The sequence below is a fragment of the Mandrillus leucophaeus genome, unplaced genomic scaffold (genome assembly GCF_000951045.1).
Source record: "Mandrillus leucophaeus isolate KB7577 unplaced genomic scaffold, Mleu.le_1.0 Scaffold69, whole genome shotgun sequence".
Taxonomy (NCBI): Eukaryota; Metazoa; Chordata; class Mammalia; order Primates; family Cercopithecidae; genus Mandrillus; species Mandrillus leucophaeus.
Window position 1 is genome coordinate 1,449,697 of NW_012107474.1, and position 20,478 is coordinate 1,470,174.

Genomic DNA, 20,478 nt, shown 5'->3' on the forward strand with positions numbered 1-20,478 from the left:
CCCATCCCGCCAGAGGACCACCTCCCCTGAATGCCCCCATCTCCAACTCACCATCTACCCCCACCCCCACTCCCTTCCTAATCCCCCAACCGATCTCCCTAAGCCCCACCCTCCACCCACCCACCCTGCCCTGAGGGCCACCTCCACTTGATCCTCATCCACCTCCCCCCAGGGGGCGAACTCCACCCAACCCCCAGCCCTGCCCTACTCCACCCCTCCACCCCTCCACCCTCATCCCTTTCCCCACCCCTGCCCCGAAGCCCACCCCATGACCTTCCTAAGCCCTACCTCTGAGCGCCCTGCCCCAACCCCACAGCCACCCCTATCCTCCACCCCACCCCAAGGGCCCCCCTCTACTGAAACCCCCCTCATCCGCTCCATCCCCAGTCCTCCCATCTCCACCCCTCCCCTGAACCCCGTCCCCACTGAGGTCCCTAAACCCCACCCCTCACTCCACCCTGAGGGCCCCATCCTCTGCACCCCAATCCCCCAGCCCCACTGAGCTCTTAACCCACCCCACCTGAGGATTCCCTTTCCCTGCCCCTCCCCCAGCTTCCTAGCTCGCCACCCCAAGTGACCCCCAGCAGCTCCTCGCCCCTCCCACTGCACACCGGCACTGAAGGGCTGCCCCGCCCCCGCCCCTCCCGCCCCCGCGGGACACGCCCAGATTCTTCGCCCCCACGGCCTGGTGCCCTCTGGCCTCCCGCTGTCCCAGGTGGGCCTGGATCCTTCCAGCTCATTCTTTGCCTGCGCTGTCCCTCGTTCCATGGCCCAGTCCTCCCCGGGGACCCTGAGCCTGGAGGCCCTGGACCGCTGGAACCTCGAGCCCACCAGCTGGCTGTACCCGGAGCCGTGGCAGCAGCCCTGTGAAACCTGTGAGTCTCTTTTCCACTCCCTGATCGTCCTGCCTTCAAGGGTGCGGCTGGCCAAGACCATCCCCAGGGGTCCCTGCTGAGCCTGGGGGACACTGTGGGTGGCTGGAGCAGGGGATCTCTGAGGGGGTCGAAGGCTGGGCCCAGAGGCAAGCAGGGGCTGCAGCGGCCATTGGCCCCCCGTCCTCATGAGGCCCCTGCCCTCCCCTTTCTGGGGTGAATTGAACCACCCGTCTTCCATGTTGCAGCAGGGCCAGGCAGGTTGGGGGCACGCCTCAGGGGACCCTCGAGCCCCTCTCAGGGCTGGAACTGGCTTTGGCTGTCCTGCCCGTCATCCCTGGGTTGGGCAGGTGGGTGTCACTGTAGGGGTGCAGGTGGCCTGAGCTAGGCAGGGTCTGCTCAGCAAGCTGCTTCCCGTGCTGGGGTGCGTCGGGGATCTGAGCAGGGGCTGACGGGTTTCTCACACCTGTGTCCGCGTGTCCTGTGTCCTGACGCGGCATCCCCATGGCGGCCATCCCAGCCCTGGACCCGGAGGCCGAGCCCAGCATGGACGTGATCTTGGTGGGATCCAGTGAGCTCTCAAGCCCCGTTTCGCCCGGGGAAGGCAGAGGTGAGGGCATATCTGCTTATTGGACCAGTCACTTAGGATGATGACCCCAGGCCTGGACGGGGTCTGGAGTTCCAGGCTTCTGTAGTATTCATGCATTATTCAGACACCCAGACTGGGGCAGGAGATTCCCCACCCACAGCCTTCCCCCAGGCATAGTCATTTAAACACACCAAGATAAGGTGGGAGGGCGGGATGGCAGGGGACCTCAGGCTCCTGTGACTTTGGAAAATGAATGTGTGATGCTCACTTCTGGGCCGATTTTAAATGAAGAGATCAGAGGAAGAAGAAAGGGGCTACTTCTTATCTTCTTTTCCAGATCTGATTGCATATGAAGTCAAGGTTAACCAGCGAAATATAGAAGGTGAGTATTTGCATGCTTGCCCCACCAGGCAAAAGAGGTGGGGCACAGTGGCTCACACCTATAATCCCAGCACTTTGGGAGAACAAGGTGGGAGGAGCATTTGAGCCCAGGAGTTTGAGACCAGCCTAGGCAGCATAGTGAGACTCTGTCTCTACAAAAAAATAAAAATAAAAATTAACCAGGCATGGTGGTGTGCACCTGTAGTCCCAGCTACTCAGGAGGCTGAGGTGGGAGGATTGCTTGAGCTGGGGAGGTCGAGGCTGCAATGAGCTATGATAACACCACGCACTCCAGCCTGGGTGACAGTGAGATCCTGGAAGAAGGCAGTGGATGCCACTGTGCCACATGTATCCCTTCTCCCCCTCCCAAGGCCCCTGTAGCTTTGTTTAAAGCATACAGTTCAATGTATTTTAGTTTATTTACAGAGTCAGCAACCATCATCACCATCTAATTTTAGAAGATTTTCATCACCCCTAAAAGAAAACCCATATCTAGTAACAGTCACTCTGAATTCCCCCTTCTTGCTTCCCTTCTTTTAACTCTAGGCAACCACTCCTTGACTTTCTTTTAACATGGGTTTGCCTTTTCTGGATCCCTTGCATTTCCCTATGAATTAGGATCAGCTGGTCAACTCCTGCCAAAAAGCCAGCTGGGATTCTGAGAAGGGTCTGCAGATCCATTTGGGGACTCATGCTATGTTAGCAATATTAGTTTTTTTTTTTTTTTTTTTTTTGAGACAGAGTCTCAAAAAGCCAGCTGGGATTCTGAGAAGGGTCTGCAGATCCATTTGGGGACTCATGCTATGTTAGCAATATTAGTTTTTTTTTTTTTTTTTTTGAGACAGAGTCTCACTCTGTCCCCCAGGCTGGAGTGCAGAGGCATGATCTTGGCTCATAGCAACCTCTATCTACCAGGTTCAAGCAATTCTCCTGCCTCAGCCTCCCAAGTAGCTGGGAATACAGGCACCCATCACCATGCCCGGCTAACTTTTGTGTTTTCAGTAGAGACGGGGTTTCACCATGTTGGCCAGGCTGGTCTTGAACTCCTGACCTCAGGTGATCTGCCCTCCTCAGCCTCCCAAAGTGCTGGGATTACAAGCATGAGCCACCACACCCAGCCAATATTAAGTCTTCTGATCCATGAACATGGGATATCTTTCCATTTTGTTCCATCTTCCTTAACATCTTTCTTTTTTTTTTTTTTTTTTGAGACGGAGTCTGGCTCTGTCGCCCAGGCTGGACTGCAGTGGCCGGATCTCAGCTCACTGCAAGTTCCGCCTCCCGGGTTTACGCCATTCTCCGGCCTCAGCCTCCTGAGTAGCTGGGACTACAGGCGCCCGCCACCTCGTCCGACTAGTTTTTTGTATTTTTTAGTAGAGACGGGGTTTCACCGTGTTAGCCAGGATGGTCTCGATCTCCTGACCTAGTGATCCGCCCGTCTCGGCCTCCCAAAGTGCTGGGATTACAGGCTTGAGCCACCGCGCCCGGCCAACATCTTTCCACAATGCTTTGCAGTTTGCAGTGTGTACGCCTCATACTTGTTTGGCTGAATTTATTCCTAAGTCATCCGCTGCATTTGACGGCACTGGGAAAACACGTGTTTTGAATGTTTCCTTTAGACATCTGCCTCTGCTGCGGAAGTCTCCAGGTTCACACGCAGCACCCTCTGTTTGAGGGAGGGATGTGCGCCCCGTGTAAGGTAGGCAAGGGGAATGGGCGTGACTCCCTCGTGGCCTCAGAGCAGGGATGACACAAGCCAGCCTTGCTTTGCTCCTTCCAAGGACAAGTTCCTGGATGCCCTCTTCCTGTACGACGATGATGGGTACCAATCCTACTGCTCCATCTGCTGCTCTGGAGAGACGCTGCTCATCTGCGGAAACCCCGACTGCACCCGGTGAGGCGAGGGGCCTGCCCGGGGCGGTGAAGGGGCTGAGGACACACCCATCCTTTCAACTGCTCATTCTGGAGTGTGGGTGGATTTTCCTCCCAAGTGGATGATTTCCCTGAGAGCTTCTGATTTCTGTCTCAAATGTGTCATTTGGCATTGAGCCCTCAGCAATGGGAGGCGGGTGTCTGCGGTTGGCAATTGTGATTTTTGTTTTCAGTATTGGTATTGCCACATCACTGTGCAGGGGAGTGATGGAAACCCCACACCCCAGGCTGCCAGTCATGACCGGGGTGACAAGGGGCATGTTCACCCCTCATTCGTTACTCCCCTGCCTCGACTCCCTCCGTGGGCTCCTCCCCTCAGTCCTTCTGGGCCATCCTCGTATTTACAGCTCCCCCCGCCTCAAGTTCTCTCCTCCAGCTGGTGTTACTACATTTGATTTTGCTGGGAGTCCCACCCTGTTTCTGCAGGCACGAGTTTGGGGGCAGACAGGTGCCTCAGGGGCTTCCTTGGATCTGTCATTGCCTGCGAATCCACCTCCCTGTCTTCTGCACCTGGCTCGGCTCCTGTCACTCTGTGTCCCTAGGAAGGACCGTGTCCCTCTTCCCAGTCCACCACCTGGTCTTCCCAAAGGGAGCTCCAGTGTGACTTTTCCCTCCAAAACAGGGCTCAGCCCCACCTCCGCCATCCTCGGCATAGGTGGGCTGTCATGTCCGCTGCTGTGGTTTTCTGTTTGACCCTAGATGCTACTGCTTTGAGTGTGTGGATAGCCTGGTCGGCCCCGGGACCTCGGGGAAGGTGCATGCCATGAGCAACTGGGTGTGCTTCCTGTGCCTGCCCTTCTCCCGAAGCGGGCTGCTGCAACGCCGGAGGAAGTGGCGCGGTCAGCTCAAGGCCTTCTACGACCGAGAGTCGGTAAGGAGCCCGCGGAGGGGCAGGACCCGGCGGCAGCAGGCCCTGGCTTAGGGCCTTCCCTCGGTTCCTGCTGCAGAATGCAGGCGCGCCGATGGGCACCGCAGCTGCAGGCTTGGGAGCGAACCCTCTTTCCTGGCTTCCTCTCCGATAGCCGCTTCCACTCAACGGTGGCTTTGGGTAAACTGCTCTGGCATATGGCAGTTTTGTTGCTTCCAAGCCTAGGAACGAGGCCCTGGTAGCAGTAGGAGAGGGGCCAGGAGAGGGTGGCTGGCAAGTCCTCAGCACGTCTCAAAGTCCAGTCCTCAGGAGCAAACGCCTGGGCCTATGCTGGCCAGGGGTGGGCCCTTTTGGGAGTCCAGCTGAGAAGCCAGGGGGGGCCTGGCAGGAACCGCAGACAAAGGCGGAGAAGGTGGAATTGTGTCCCTCTGAGAGGTACACCCAAGTCCCCAGCCCCGTACCTGTGAATGTGATCTTATTGGGAAATAGGGTTTTTGCAGATGTTAAGAGTCGCGAGATGAGATCATTCCAGGTCTAGGGTGGGCCCTCAGTGCAGCAGCTAGTGTCCCTGTAAGAGATTTAGGAAATGGAGACGGGGAAGACAGCCACGTGGTGATGGAAGCAGAGACTGGAGTGAGGCATCCACCAGCCACGGGTGCCAGCAGCCCCAGGAGCTGAGGGAAAGGCCTGGCACGTCCTCGCCTGGCACCTTCTGAGGGAGGCATGCCTGCCGGCACACCTTCACTTCAAAACCTCTGGCCTCCTGAGCTGTGAGAGAATAATTTCTGCTGTGCTAAGTCCCCGGGTCTGTTTTTGATTTTTTTATTTTTGAGATAGTGTTTCGCTCTTGTTACCCAGCCTGGAGTGCAGTAGCACCATCTTGGCTCACTGCAACCTCAGCCTCCTGGGTTCAAGCGATTCTCCTTCCTGCTTCCTGAGTACCTGGGATTACAGGCACCCGCCACCATACCTGGCTAATTCTGTACTTTTAGTAGAGATGGGGTTTCACCATGTTGGCCAGGCTGGTCTCCAACTCCTGGCCTCAAGTGATCCACCTACCTCGGCCTCCCAAAGTGCTGGGATGACAGGCATAAGCCACGGGGTCCAGCCCCTCCAGTCTGTTTCAATTTGCAGGCCAGCCATGGGAAGCTCCTACGGAAGGGGTGTGGCCCCCGGTGAGGCAGCCAGCGTGGAGCAAGGGACCCCTGAGCTGAGCATGAAACCGCACTGGCCTCCAGCTCACATTTGTTAAGGTTGAACCAAGTCATCTCTCCCTGCCTAGCAAGCTTCAGCCTGCTCCGATTCGAAGGAAAGGGTCAGATGGGATGGTGTTTTATAGGAACAGAGCCTAGCGCTCTGAAAGCTGAGGTCCCTGAGTTTTGGGCCCTGGGGGGCTGGCCCTTTAACAGGGAGCACATGAGGCCAGAGTTGGCTGCCCGCCTGGTCCATCAGGTTGGCAAGGGCAGGGCAACCCACAGGGCCTCACCTGTCCCCGAGGCTCACCTCTCCCCGGTATCTCTGGCCTTGGGGCTCTCTTCTCCGACGTTCTGGAAGCTGCCTGGGTGAGCAAGACCATCCTGGCCAACATGGTGAAATCCCATCTCTACTAAAAATACAAAAATTAGCTGGGCGTGGTGGCGTGTGCCTGTAGTCCCAGCTACTTGGGAGGCTGAGGCAGGGGAATCGCTTGAACCCGGGAGGTGGAGGTTTCAGTGAGCTGAGATTGCACCACCTTACTCCAGCCTGGATGACAGAGCAAGACTCCATCTCAAAAATAAAAATAAAAATAAATCAGCAAACCCCTCCACACGTACTGTCTGTTGGCTGGAGACAGCTGGAGGTCAGAGCAGGAGACCAAGGCTGGGGCAGGGGGTGGAGCTGGCCTTCCTCGGGGGCAGTGCTGGTCAGGACAGGCCCAGTCAGGCCTCGGCAGGTGCATCTTAGGTGTGTCTCCGGTGAGTCTCACCTTGAGTGTTCATCCAGGGAAGAATTTTCATTGCATCTCGAGGGCTCTGTAACCAAGTAGCTGGCACAATGTCCTGTTTTGGTTTTCTAATAAATAGGAGAGTCCCCTTGAGATGTTTGAAACCGTGCCTGTGTGGAGGAGAGAGCCGGTCCGGGTGCTGTCTCTTTTTGAAGACATCAAGAAAGGTAAGTCAGTGATGTCCCAAAGACACACATGGAAGGATGCCTCCACACACCTGACTGCCCCTCAGGCCACCCCCCTGGGCTCCCCACACCCTCTCCGAGGCCGGCCAGCTGCTGGTGTCCTGCACCCCTCCCCACGCTGGGCCCGTGCTGACCCCGCACTGGGGCCTTTGGAAATCCCACTGTCTTCTGGGCCCCGCAGGCACAGCCGAATCCATGAAGACACTCTCTCTCCTCTGGCTGTGTCCGTAAGGGATGGGTCCCCCCGGGACACCCACTAATGCCCACAGTGTCCCAGAGCAGCCTTGTGCGGGAGCACGTATCTGCCCGGGCAGCTGACCAGCAGCCTGATCCCACAGCGCCCGCACAGCCTGCCCAAGGCCTTGCTGCCCGGGCGGGGCTGAGGAAGCCGGGGACTCCTCCAAGGCCGTTCCAGGGCTCTGCAGCTCACACCATTTGCAGAGTGGAGTGGACTCCACCGCTCTGTGGATTTCCTAGCCAGAGGTGACGTTGCATCCCAGAAATGCCTGGCGCTGTAACACAGTGCTTGACATCCTTTTTGTTTTGTTTTGTTTGAGACAAAGTCTCACTCTGTTGCTCAGGCTGGAGTGCAATGGCACGATCTGCTCACTGCAGCCTCCACCCCTCGGGTTCAAGTGATTCTCCTGCCTCAGCCTCCCGAGTAGCTGGGATGACAGGTGCCTGCCACCACGCCCAGCTAATTTTTGTATTTTTAGTAGAGATGGGGTTTCACTACGTTGGCCACGCTGGTCTAGAACCCTTGACCTCAGCTAATCCATCCGCCTTGGAATCCCAAAATGCTGGAATTACAGGCTTGAGCCTCTGTGCCTGGCCGTGCTTGACGTTCCTAAATCAATACGTGGCGATGTTTGCTTGTTTAGCTTGTTACGAGACAAAAACCTCCATCCTTAATCCTCCTGCCACGTCATTAAAAAGATAAAGTTGGGTGGGGTGCAGTGGCTCACGCCTGTAATCCCAACACTTTGGGAGGCTGAGGTGGGTGGATCATTTGAGGTCAGGAGTTGGAGACCAGCCTGGCCAACATGATGAAAACCCATCTCTACTAAAAATACAAAAAAATTAGCTGGGCGTGGTGGCGCACACCTGTAGTCCTAGCTACTCAGGAGGCTGAGGCGGGGGAATAGCTTGAACCTGGGAGGCGGAGGTTGCAGTGAGCCAAGATTGCACCACTGCACTCCAGCCTGGGCGACAGAGTGAGACTCCACCTCAAAAACAACAACAAAAATATAAATTTGGCTCCTTAATGGTAGGAGGGTCCTTCGATCAGCCGTCAGCCTTGGGTCCTCCGATCAGCCTTCAGCCTTTTCAGGTTCCTGCAGGGGCACAATCCACGCTCACACTCTGGGCCCTTCTGGTCTCTCCCCATCCAGAGCTGACGAGTTTGGGCTTTTTGGAAAGCGGTTCTGACCCAGGACAGCTGAAGCATCTGGATGATGTCACAGACACAGTGAGGAAGGATGTGAGTACCGCCGCGCACTCTCGGACGCTGCACTGGGAGCAGGGGTGCGAGCTTCCTCAGAGGAAATGTCAAGGATGAGGTGGGCAAGGAGGCGGCGGCAGGCGCTGGGAGGAGTCCCGAACACACGGGGGCCTCTCGGCTGGGATTACAGGCACCCGCCACCACGCCCAGCTAATTTTTTGTATTGTTTAGTAGAGCCGGGGTTTCACCACATCGGTCAGGCTGGTCTTGAACTCCTGACGTCAGATGATCCACCCGCCTTGGCCTCCTAAAGTGCTGGGATTACAGGCATTAGCCACCGTGCCTAGCCATTAATTTTTATTTAAGAAGAATGACAGAGTGAGGGCCATCACTGTTGATGAAGCCAGCGTTGCTCACAGCCTCCCCTTGGTCGCTTTTTGGGACTAAAGGGCACCCTTGCCGTGTCTGTGTTCAGGCAAGACTGTTGGGTGGCTGTGCTTTGTCTTCTTCCGGCTTGGCCGTGAGCAGCCTGGTCACTGGTGCTCTGCGGGGCTGTTTCTGTTCAGCAGGGAAGGCTCTGCCCTTGACATTAGCTCCTGGAGGGCTGTGGACGGCGCCTGCCGTGTTCACCAATGACAGTCTGTGCATTGGGTTGGGCCTCCCAGGACTGGTTCTCCAAGGGCAATGGGATGACAGACAGAAAAACCAAATTCTGCCAAAGTATTTAAATAGGTTTATTCTGAGCCTGTAAGAGTGACCATGGCCTGGGAAACACAGTCTTAAGAGGTCCCGAGGAAGTGCACCCGAGGCGGTCAGTAACGGTTTTGGTTTTATACATTTCAGGGAGATGGGAACTGCAGGTAGAATCAGAAATCAGTACACGGGCCAGGCACGGTGGCTCACGCCTGTAATCCCAGCACTTTGAGCCCAGGAGGTGGAGGTTGCAGTGAGCCGAGATCTCACCATTGCACTACAGCCTGGGTGACAGAGTGAGACCCCATCTCAAAAAATTCAATCAATCAATCAATCAATACATAGGTGTGCATTGGTTCAGCCCCAAAAGGCGGGATATCTTGCAGCTTACATTAGGGATTCTTTAGTTGGCAGTTGGATGAAAGAGTTAAGCTTTGCCTGAAAACTCGGAGTCAGGAGAAAGGAATGCTTGAGTTAAAATAAGGTCTGCTGTCTGTCGTGTGACGCCATGGCAGAGCCATAATATACCGGCTCAAAAACACCCATTCCACAAGCTTTTGTGGTTTGTAAGCCGTGATTCCCCCACGCTCCTTAGAAAGGAATTTGAGCAAGAAAAGATAAAGGCAGAGTTCAGTCCCCAAACACGTGGCACAGAGTCTTCACCTCAGATTCAGAGCGTTCTCCTCTGGGCTCTAGGCAGGCAGCCCCTGAGGCTGGTGGTGGCTGGGGATGGCTCTGCCCTAGTGGGCTCCACATCTCAGCTTGCTCTGGCCTGTGGGCCCTGCGAGCTGAGCAGGGTCGGCCCTGGGGACATCTCGTGCTACCGTACGCGACCTTGCCCACTGCTGCTGCCTCTCGGTGCCCACGCCCATCTGTCCTGCAGGTGGAGGAGTGGGGGCCCTTCGATCTCCTGTACGGCGCCACACCTCCCCTGGGCCACACCTGCGACCATCCTCCCAGTGAGTGACGCTTCAGTCCTGACACCCTGTCCCCACCACCCCTGTCTCCTCTCCTCTCTCCCCACCCCTCCATGCCAGGGCAGAAACTGCAAATTGTCAGCATTTTTCAAAAGCAGCTTTATCGAGGCTCCACTGACACACAGTGTGTCCAACTGAATGTGTGCAACTTACTGTGTGTCAGTGGTGCCTCAATAAAGGAGGAGGCACTGAGCTAGCTCCACACCCATGCACGCATCATGAGCAACAGAGTAAGTGTCCCTGTCACTTAGGCTTCCCTGTGCCCCCCAAGCCTCCTGCTGACCCCGTGCAGTCCCTAGTGTGCCCACGTCACTGCAGCTCACGTATCCTCTGGAGCTTCCTCTAAAAAGCGGTATTTGTGCCACAGCACGCGCTCTGCGTCCGTGCCTCCCTCGGGGTTGCCTGTCTGTCTCTTCCCAACTCTGGGCCTGCCTGGGGGAGGAGGGGTCCTCGCACCTCTGTGGCCCCGGCACTGGGCAGGGCTCCATTGCTGCTGGAGGAACAGGGGCAGGGGACCCCTCAGACCCAGGTTGGTGCATCCCATAGACCCCCTCGGTGCTGCTCTCATGCCACAGTTTCCTTGGGCCCCTGCCTAGATGCACCTGAACAGCACCCCGCCACTACCAGCCCTTGCCTCCGGACCCCCCTCAGCCCTGCCCCCTCACGCCCTCCAGGCTGGTACCTGTTCCAGTTCCACCGGCTCCTGCAGTACGCGCGGCCCGGGCCAGGCAGCCCCAGACCCTTCTTCTGGATGTTCGTGGACAATCTGGTACTGAACAAAGAAGACCAGGACGTCGCGTCTCGCTTCCTGGAGGTGTGTGCGGGGCCGCATGGGCCTCCCTCTACCCCTGCCCATGTGAGGGAGGGGCTCTTCGGGTGGCGCTCAGTCTACACCCCAGGCTCCAGGCCTGGAACCCTGTGGTCCCTGGTTTCCAGGTGTGCACAGGGCCCAGGAGAGCTGCTGTGCAGTCCAGGCAGGGACCGTGGTGCCTGGGACATGAAGCCCCTTCGAGGACAGCCTTGGAGGGCAGTCCCACCTCACACTACTCCTGTGCTCACAGAACACGGCCTTGGGGGCTCACCTCCTGCCGCCGCCCCCTCAGTCTCCACACACACACACGTGCACATCACACTCACAGGTGAAACACCCACCACAGTGCACATGTGCACACAGTCACTGTACACATGCGCCACACACAGGGACACACTTACCACACGCAGGCACGCTACGTGCACGCATACTCCCCCCACACACGCACACACAGCCTTCTCTTCACACGTCTGAATCCTGATTGTCAGAGCAGCCACTTTTGGGCTCAGTCGACGGGTCCCCTCTGGGTCTGACGGGCCGGGTCAGGGTTGGGGAGGGACGGCCACACCTCAGCCACAGGAGACAGGCGGGAGAGGTTCGGGAGGGGAAGTTCCTCATGCTCTCAGGTTCCATGGAGGGGCCACAGCCAGCGGGGGCCCCACCCACCGAGTGGGCAGCACCTGTGGGCTGGAGCCTTTGCTGGGGGTCCAGGCGGGGTCGAGGTTCCCTTGGTGCTGGAATCTCATGGAGTGGCTGGAATGCAAACCCAGCCATTGGGAAGGGGAGCAAATGCCATGAACTGAAAATCACAAGATCTGTGCTTTTAGAACAAGAGACTTTGTTTCTGTAAAGGGACACAGCCTGCAAGGCCCTGTCCCCCAGGCTGGGAAGCACGGCCTCTGCCAAGACCAGAGGAGCCAGGAGGAGGCACTTCGAAGGGGAGGGGTGGCCGGGGCAGGAGCTCCGTGCTGACCGGGTTGGCTAAACCTGTGCGGCAGGTTATTCATGAAGGGGGTCCTGCTGCACACGTACTGAACAAACATGCATGTAACATATGACCTGTGTTCACTCTGGCGTGGAGTCTTTTTTTTTTTTGAGACGGAGTCTCGCTCTGTCGCCCAGGCTGGAGTGCAGTGGCCGGATCTCAGCTCACTGCAAGCTCCGCCTTCCGGGTTCACGCCATTCTCCGGCCTCAGCCTCCCGAGTAGCTGGGACTACAGGTGCCCGCCACCTCGCTCGGCTAGTTTTTTGTGTTTTTTAATAGAGACGGGGTTTCACCGTGTTAGCCAGGATGGTCTCGATCTCCTGACCTCGTGATCCACCCGTCTCGGCCTCCCAAAGTGCTGGGATTACAGGCTTGAGCCACCGTGCCCGGCCTGGCGTGGAGTCTTAACACGTCAGTGTGTCGCAATGAGGCCCTAAACCTCAGAGGTCTTCTCGGAACACAAAGGCACTCAAGGCGGAGCCTCTGTAAATTGGTCGGAGCCAGTCCACGGTCGGGGGTCCCTTATCAGGAGGAGGTTCCTGAAGTCAGGCTTCTGCCCAGTCAGAGCTGTGGTCACGGCTGTGGAACGTGGTCAGTTGGCATCTGCGGGTGGATGGGCTGCAGTCATTTGAATCTTGCTCATGGCCGGGCCAGTGTGTGTTTAGCTGCTGGAGAAAAAGCAGCTGTGGCGTGAGGGCAGAGTCCGTCCTCTCAGTGTAGGGTACAAGGCTGACCCTTGCCTGCTGTGGCCTGAGGGCCTGTTCGTAATTTGATATCTTACTGCCACAGAGTCTGTTCTGTTGGTTTAAAATAATTCATCAGCTTTTTCTCCAAAGGTGATTTATAAGAAAAAGGGACACAGGGAACACAGTCGGGCGAGAAAGTCCGTTGACCACTCAGGGCCATTGGCGGCTGAGGCCAGGGGGCCCATGGGGGGTGCTTACCCCTGACCCACGGCCGACCCTCCCACCCCCAGATGGAGCCCACCACCATCCCAGATGTCCGCGGCGGATCCCTACAGAATGCTGTCCGCGTGTGGAGCAACATTCCGGCCATAAGGAGGTATTTCCCGGGCAGCCAAAAGCGTTCAGGGTCAAGGGGGACATGGACTCAGAGCGGAGTTCACCGAGGAAATGGGGTCTGCCTAGCAGAGCCAAACCCAGAGCAGCCTCTGTGCCCCAGTGGGACTGCGGTCGGCCTCCAGGGCCACCCTGAGACCCTGAAGGCACCGAAGCCCAAGGACGCCCCTTTCCCCTTGGGGACCTTCTCCAGCACTGGCTCTCAGCTTCTCGGGGTCCAGCCCCTGGACACCCATATGCGCCACGGCGCCCTGGCCCTGGATTGGCTGCAGCCCCCAGGCTTTCACTCCGTGTAGTCTCCCCACCTCCCTTGCACACCCATAAGCTCATGTGTGCTCACACTCAGCCACACTCACACGACTCACTTGCACGCTCATCCGCACACCTGTGTGCTCATGTGCGCACACACACAGTCCCACGGTCACACTCATCCACACACAGTCGTTCCCACGGTCACACTCATCCACACGCCTGTGTACTCATGTGCACACACACAGTCATTCCCACAGCCACGCTCATCCACACGCCTGTGTACTCGTGCACACACACAGTCATTCCCACAGCCACGCTCATCCACACGCCTGTGTACTCATGTGCACACACACAGTCATTCCCACGGTCACACTCATCCACACGCCTGTGTACTCATGTGTACACACACAGTCATTCCCAAGGCCACGCTCATCCACATGCCCGCATGCACCGTCAGTCACGTGCTCACACAAGCACACTCACGACTAGCATGTGCATGTCACATGTGCTCACAATCACAGGCACACACGCATCAGTCTCACACCCACCCACATGCTTGCACCCCCATGGTGCACTCCTGGGCTGCCGTCCCCACCTTTTGGGGCCTTGAACACACGGCCCTGCCCCAGGTGCCCTCTGCGGCTGAGCACCCCCTCCTGCTGCCCCCACGGCCTCTCCCAGCTGCCCCCACCCCTCGACAGCCTTCCCAGGCGGCCCAGACCTCACACCCTCCAGCCGACCGCCTGTCCATCCCCTCACTCCCACACTCACGTGGTGTGCCTTGCTCATACGTGCATTCGTGTGGAACGAGCGCTTTCTGGCTCAGCTGAGTCATGTCTCCTGCCTGAGAGTGAGTTCTGGAAACTTATTCCCTCTCACCTCTCAGGTTCCTGCATTCTCCCATGTCACCGCCATGGCACGATCCTGTTGCCTGGCACCTGCCAAGGGGTGGCGCCCGCAGGTCCTGCTGGCCTGGCCTCCCCTGGATTTGAGTTTGGGAGGGGCTGAGCTGAAGCGCTTTGCCAGATGCTTTCTCTTCAGAAGCCCTCTCACCTGCATGCCGGACTTCCCACAACCTCCCCCTCACCCTAAGCCTGCTCCCCCCGTGTCACTTCCCTGGAGGCCGTACCAGGCTCTGTGGGGCTGGGTGAGCGGGGCTGAAGGTGGGGGCAGACGCAGCAACACCTGTGTGCATTACAGGCCATGCCTCACCTGCTGCCTGTTCCCGGAGGCTCCATGCATCCACGCAGCAGTGAGAGAACAGCACCCCAGCAGGGTTCTTATGTGGCAGGTGCAGCCAGACCCAGGGTTGCAAGGCTCCTCCACCAAAGGCACCTCCCTCCACTCCAGTGGCCACACCTGTGGCCCCTGTAGGCTTGGGCCATGGGCTGGCAGCTGCTTCTTCCCAGGCCCCCTTTCTGAGCGAGGCCCCACAGAGCTCCTCACAGGGTTTCCAGGGTTGGATGCACCTGAGCCGTGATCCTGGGGTCACCTGGTTCCTAGAAGGAGGCTGGCAGCTCCTTCCCACAGGTTTCCCTCCGAGGGTCTCGGGTGTCTCAACAGTGACGTGAGACACCCACTCACTGAAAGAGAAATCATTTTGCAGAGGTGGCCACCATCACCCCCAGGATGGTTAAGGACAGTCCCCACTGCCCTAGGGAGGGTGCCCGAGGAGGAGGGGGACACTGTATCTGGCACTTCACTCGCAGCCTTCACCCTGAAAGAAACTGAGAAATGTTCCTGGCCTCCAGGGGGGTGGCTGGGAGCACGAGAGGGGGTGTCGGTGCCAAGTCTGCAAAGCCCATCTTCCCCAAGGGCTCCTCACACCGCAGGCTGGCAGAGGACCTTTTCCTCTCCCCACCTGCCCTCCTGCGCTCAGGGCTCAGGCTTCCAGCACAGGCAGCCCCAGGAGCCCAGGGGACAGCCTTTGTGATACAATTCCCTGGGAATGGTTGCTGACTCTGCAAGGGTTTGGCTAACTTTTGCCTGGAGTCCTGTCCTTTCCTCTGCGGGGTGCTGCCCGGGATGGTGACATCCTCTAGCGATGGCCCTGGAGCTCACTGTTCACACAGAGTCACCCCCAGCCTGCTTCCCAGGGGACCAGCCCCCTGCCGGGGGGAGGCGGAGGCAGGGGAGTTGTCTGGTCTCCTGCTGCTCAGTACACCTCCCTGAGAAAAACTCCCAGAATCGGGTGGGGGTTCCAGGGCGTCTTAGGCGCCTGGGACAACTGAGAGGCAGGCTGTTCCCCTCACCCCCTCGAAGCGATTCCTTCCCAGCCCCATCTCCAGGCCCGCCTGGTGGGTGCTGCACTTGCTCACAGCCTTCCCTCCCTCCTCTCAGCAGCAGGCAGTGGGCTCTGGTTTCGGAAGAAGAATTGTCCCTGCTGACTCAGAACAGGCAGAGCTCGAAGCTCGCGGCCAAGTGGCCCACCAAGCTGGTGAAGAACTGCTTTCTCCCCCTAAGAGAATATTTCAAGTATTTTTCAACCGAACTCACTTCCTCTTTATAAATGAGTCACTGTACTGTGAAAAGGAAAAAAAGACTTTTCCTAGAACAAAGGCAGCTTTCTTCACATTGTCTCTTTCCTGTTCGGATTATTATTTTATTGCTCGTCTTTGGTTTTTGCGTCGTCACTGCAGACCCACGTTCCGTTGGGTTCTGGAGACTCGGGGTCTCTCCCCGCCACCATGCTGGCTCCCAGGGCAGAGGCTCCCGCCGCTGTGCACAGGACCACACATGGTGGTACGCATTGTACTTTCCGAAAGCATTTCTGTGTTCTAGTTGAGAAGTTCAAGTATGTTTATTATAAGATAGTTATTGGTCACGTCTGGTGTTTTATGTATAGGCACAGCCACCTGTCATCCTGCAGGGCATGGGGTGGAGGCGAGAAGTGAGCAGGAGGCGTCTTTGGAGCGCCTGCGCCGTGTCCTGCATGATGCACTTTCTGCCGGGGCCTTCCCCACGAGATCGCTGTTGCTTTCATAGAGAAAACCACGCACCCTGATTGTAGCTGCACCAAACGGCCTGGACGTTTGCAAAGTACAGGACCTCAGCCTTGGCAGGCAAAGGAGGGACCTGCTGAACAGACAGTGCGGAGGCCAAGGCCAGATCCACACACAAAGGATGTCACGTTTGGGTCCTACAGCAGGTGGTATTGATTGCAAAAAGCAGGGCTCCTCCTGGCCCTCTGCAGTTTGAGTCTGAGTAAGGATCAACTCAGCAGAAAGCTCTGCCTCAGGCTGGGCTCAAATCACAGGAAATGAATCCTACAGGGGAACTCTGGGGTCTGTACCGGGGCTATTAGTGGTAGGTAAAATGCGTTGTGGAAGAAAGGTCAAAATGGGGCCCCAGGAAGGTTAAGAATGTGTATCTGGAAGTAAACAGAAGCTTTCACTTCAATTAACATGACTGGATGCCTCTCCCATCTTGGGACAGTCCTGGATGCCTACGACACAGGTCTCACATCCAGGGATGAATTTAGCCAGCTCTGTAATGACCCCGGGGTTCCTGAAGCCACAGAGGGAGAACAGGTGAGGGCATCCAAGTGCAAATGAGCCCTCTGGGGAGGCCGTGCTCGAGCTGACACGAGCTCCAGCTGAAGCCGTCGTGAGCCCATGAGCACGGGCCAGGCAGGTGGTGAGAGCTCCAGACAGGGTGGGCTGGGCTCAGGCTGCGTGCACCCAGGGAACCAGTGTCATGGGCCCAGCATAACTCATGCTCAGTTTCTGTGAGGGTTGCTTCAAAGCAGGGGCCCACGGTGCTGGGAGGGCCTTTCTGCCACCCAAAATGCACTTTCCTTCTTTTGTTCTCTCCCCAACACTCACAACTGTCCACACCACCTCGAGATTCTCTGTGTATTTTATTTTAAGTTTTTACGTTTTGAGACAGGGTCTAGCTCGTCTCCCAGGCTGGAGTGCAGTGGTAAAACCACAGCTCACCGCAGCCTCCATCTCCTGGTCTCAAGAGATCCCCCAGCATCAGCATCTGGAGTAGCTGGGACTACAGGTGCGTGTCACCATGCCCGGCTAATTTTTAAAAATTATTTGTAGAGATGGGGTCTTGCTCAGTTGCCCAGACTGGTCTCAAACTCCTGGGCTCAAGTGATCCTCCCACCCTGGCCTCCCAAAGTGTTGGAATTAAAGATGTGAGCCACTGTGCCTGGTCCTCCAGGTATTTTAATTTTACACACAGGACCTGCAACATGATCCCGTGCTCAGCTGAACAACCCTCCAAAAGATGCCCATGTCCCCATTCCCGGATACTGTGAATGTTACCTCATGTGGCAAAGGAAGCACTTTGCTGATGGGATTAAATTGAGGTGGGAGGCCTCCCTGGATCATCCAGGTGGGTTCTATCTGTCATCCCAAAGGTCCTCATAAGAGAGGGGCAAAGTGAGGCTTGACCACACAGAGAAGCCACATGGCCACTGAGGCAAAGACTGGAGCAAAGCACAGGGATGCCTGGGCCACCCGGAGCTGGGAGAGGCAGGTCGGATGCTCCCCTAGCGCCTCCACCAGGCAGGCTTCCACCCTCCAGGGCTGAGAGAGAATAGATTGCTGTTGTTTTGAGCCAGCAAGTGTGAGGTCATTAGCTCCCAGCGCCCACAGGAAACGAACCTGCTGTCATGCACCACATAACAACCTTTGGTCAACAAGCAATGCCACAGTGCTCCCATATCACAACGCGGTATTTTTACTGCACCTGTTCTATGTTTAGATGGCTTTAGATACACAAATACCAGTGAGTCACAGCTGCCTACGCTGTTCAGCGCAGTCACCTGCCATGTAGGCTTGTGGCCCGGGAGCAGCAGGCTGTGACATACAGCCTCGGCGTGTAGCAGGCTGGGCCACCAGGGTCGGTGTGTGCACTCTGTGTTCACACAAGGACAAAATCACCTAAGGATGCATTTCTCAGAAGGAATGTATCCTTTTGATACATATGACTGTACACCCGAAGAAAAAAGATCTTCCTCGGACCAAGAGTGGAGCTCTCAGCATCAGCCGATGCCCATGCTGTCAAATGCAGGTTGCTGTGCCAGACCCCAAAGGGACCGGGGCCTGGAGGTGCATCAAGGCAGAGATCAGAAGATCCCCGTGCCCTCCAAACGGCAGAGCAGGGCGGCCTGGGGCTAGGGGCATCCGGCAGCTGCTTCCTGCTTAAGCACTATGGCTTGTACCCGGAGCCTCAAACCCCAGGCTGCACAAATACGATTCCTGCTGGGTTCCCAGTTGGCCCTGGACACTGCCAAGGGGCCTTCTCTCCACACCCCTAGAACAAAAGCGTATCCTGCTGGTCCAAGAAACTGTCACGGTTGAGGGGGAAAATGAAACTTTCCTTTGACTACAGGAAACTTCCCAAGGGTTTTTCTGTTTCTTCATCTAAACCCCTCTGAGTGTCGTGACCCATGTGCCGGTGTGCTGTGTGTGTTCACTCACAACCACCCGGCATTCACATACATGTTACAGGTCAGGGGATGCAGGCACCAAGGGGCTAAGGAACTTGCTGAGGTCACACAGCTCCGGGGCTGGGATCTGAACCAGCCACCGCTTACCGTTGTCTCCCGTTGTCTCCCGTTGTCTCCGAGGTTCCTGGGCTGGTCCTGGCGCCCTCCCCCGCGGCCACCCCTTCTGGCCCAGCTGCATTCCTGCCCCCTGCCTGGCTGTGCCCTCCACGCGGAGTCCCCTCTCTCGGGGGACCTGCCCGCAGCACTTAGCTTGCTGGGGGTCTCTGGCGTCTGCCCGGGAAGCAGAGCCTGGACCTGCCCCCTCGGCCACAGCACGGCGGGCCCTGCGGTGTCGGCCCCTCTCCCACCGCCCCGGGGCGGCACTGGGGGCTGCCGGGTCTGGACCCACCGACGGGGCACCTTCCCTTCGCCGCCGCGGATGACCGGCCGCGCTCTTGGGAGACCTTAATTTGGGAGGCTCTGCTCCTCCAGGACCCATTCCCATCCTCCCACAGCCTCCACGCGGTATTCGGGGGCCGTTCCCCTCCCCGTAGTCCGGCGGCATTCAGGTGCGTCCGGCCCGGGGGTGCAGCGCTTGGCCCGGCGTCAGCTAATCAGCGCGGCGCAGCCCCGGAGCTCAGCCGCAGGTCCAGAGGCGCACGGAGCCCGGCCGGTCCGTCAGGGAGGGCCTCCGGAAGGAGGTGGCGCTGCCCGCAGCCCGCCCGCCCGGCTCACCTGCGCCCTCCTCACCTGCCGGGCGATGCGGTCCCCTACCAGCAGCCGCCCGCCCGGGGGAGAGGAACCTCAGCCCCCAACATCGCGACCCCTCCAGCCTCGCCGGTCCTAGCAGGCGTCCCTGAGCGCGTTCCGGGAAGCGCACGTCCACTCCGGCGCTGGACCGGGTTTTCTGGCTCCAGGGACGGGACTCGTCCTAAAGAGTCCGGCTCAGATGGGATTACGCGCCCCACCTCACCTGTGTGCTGACCGTTGGGGCCTCCACCCTGCGCGCCGCGGACCCTGCCCAGCCTTTCCCGCCGGAGGGCAGGTGGCCCCCGTCCCGCCCCTGCCAGGCGCGCGATTTTAAATCCCCCCCAACCCCCATCTCTCAGCTTGACCTGGGAGGGGGAAGCCGCCCGGCTTCAGGGCTTCCTGCGCCCTCGCCGCCGCACTACCTGCCTTCCCGCCGCAGTCCCCCTACACCCCCAGTCCGTCTCTTCCGCCTTCTTATTTTGTGCCTGGGCTCTCTGCTCCGCAAAAATGTTGACTTCCACGGGCAGAGGTTTCAGAATTTTTTTAAAGCTTTTGTCCACGGCGTTCTCTACATCTTGGTTGAAGGAATGGCAGCCTGCGGGGTGCCGTCTGTGGCCCCCGTCTCCGGGCGCTTCTCGCCTCCTCCGCGCGCAGGAGGCAGTGGGGATCCGAGCCTCAGACCAGAAGCGTGGGCTCCGGGAGGAGGGTGCCCCGCTGCCCTGTCCAGCAGCCTCACCCAGGCCCTTCCGGGGCTGCCTCTGCAGAAAGGGAGTCACGTCCCCTCTGGGCCCCACCTGGCTTGCGGGGATCAGGGAGGGAGGGCGGGGTGGGCTGGGCGCGGTGGGAAGGGAGCAGAGGCCCTGGGTCCAACCCTCGGTTGCGTGGCGCAGCCTTTCCCAGACCAGCTGCCCCAGACTCCAGGTCAGACGCCACTGCCAAGGCTGACCAGCCCTGGGCCGCAAGGCTGCCTCGGTTTCTCGGCGGGGACTCCTCAGAGCCAGTATTAGGCAAATAGACTGCGCCAGCGCCCTTCAGACCCCTCGAAGGCTAGGGGAGCTAGGCCAGGTCGGTGAGGGCTAGAGCTGGCCCAGAGGGTAGAGCCCGCCCACTTTCCCTCCCTCCTTCCATTCATGCATTCATTCCTTCAATCATTCATTCCTCAGCAGTCGCTGAGCTCACTCGCCTAAGTCCTGGAGATCATCCGAGCGGAGCAGGCCAGGGTCCCGGCGCTCTCCC

At 58.2% G+C, this 20,478-nt stretch overlaps 1 protein-coding gene across 2 annotated transcripts; it reads left to right on the forward strand.

The window, feature by feature from the left end:
- The first annotated feature begins 1,376 nt into the window (after positions 1–1,376).
- DNMT3L (DNA (cytosine-5-)-methyltransferase 3-like) lies at positions 1,377–15,620 on the forward strand. Of its 2 annotated transcripts, none has more exons than XM_012002518.1 (11): positions 1,377–1,482; positions 1,799–1,843; positions 3,462–3,541; positions 3,624–3,736; positions 4,474–4,645; positions 6,706–6,793; positions 8,203–8,291; positions 9,829–9,904; positions 10,597–10,736; positions 12,695–12,780; positions 15,393–15,620. In XM_012002518.1, exons 1-11 carry the CDS (start codon positions 1,377–1,379, stop codon positions 15,556–15,558), a joined length of 1,161 nt encoding a protein of 386 aa, XP_011857908.1. In that variant the 3' UTR covers positions 15,559–15,620. The 2 variants fall into 2 exon arrangements, with proteins under 2 accessions (XP_011857908.1, XP_011857907.1); XM_012002517.1 differs by having other exon boundaries at positions 15,390–15,617.
- Positions 15,621–20,478: the final 4,858 nt, after the last annotated feature.

Bases quoted from the DNA above. Each gene is read 5' to 3' on its own strand.
- DNMT3L (XM_012002517.1), top strand. From the start codon at position 1,377: ATGGCGGCCATCCCAGCCCTGGACCCGGAGGCCGAGCCCAGCATGGAC. The intron at 3,542-3,623 runs GTAGGCAAGGGG...GCTCCTTCCAAG, and splicing joins GGATGTGCGCCCCGTGTAAG to GACAAGTTCCTGGATGCCCT. The intron at 3,737-4,473 runs GTGAGGCGAGGG...GTTTGACCCTAG, and splicing joins GGAAACCCCGACTGCACCCG to ATGCTACTGCTTTGAGTGTG.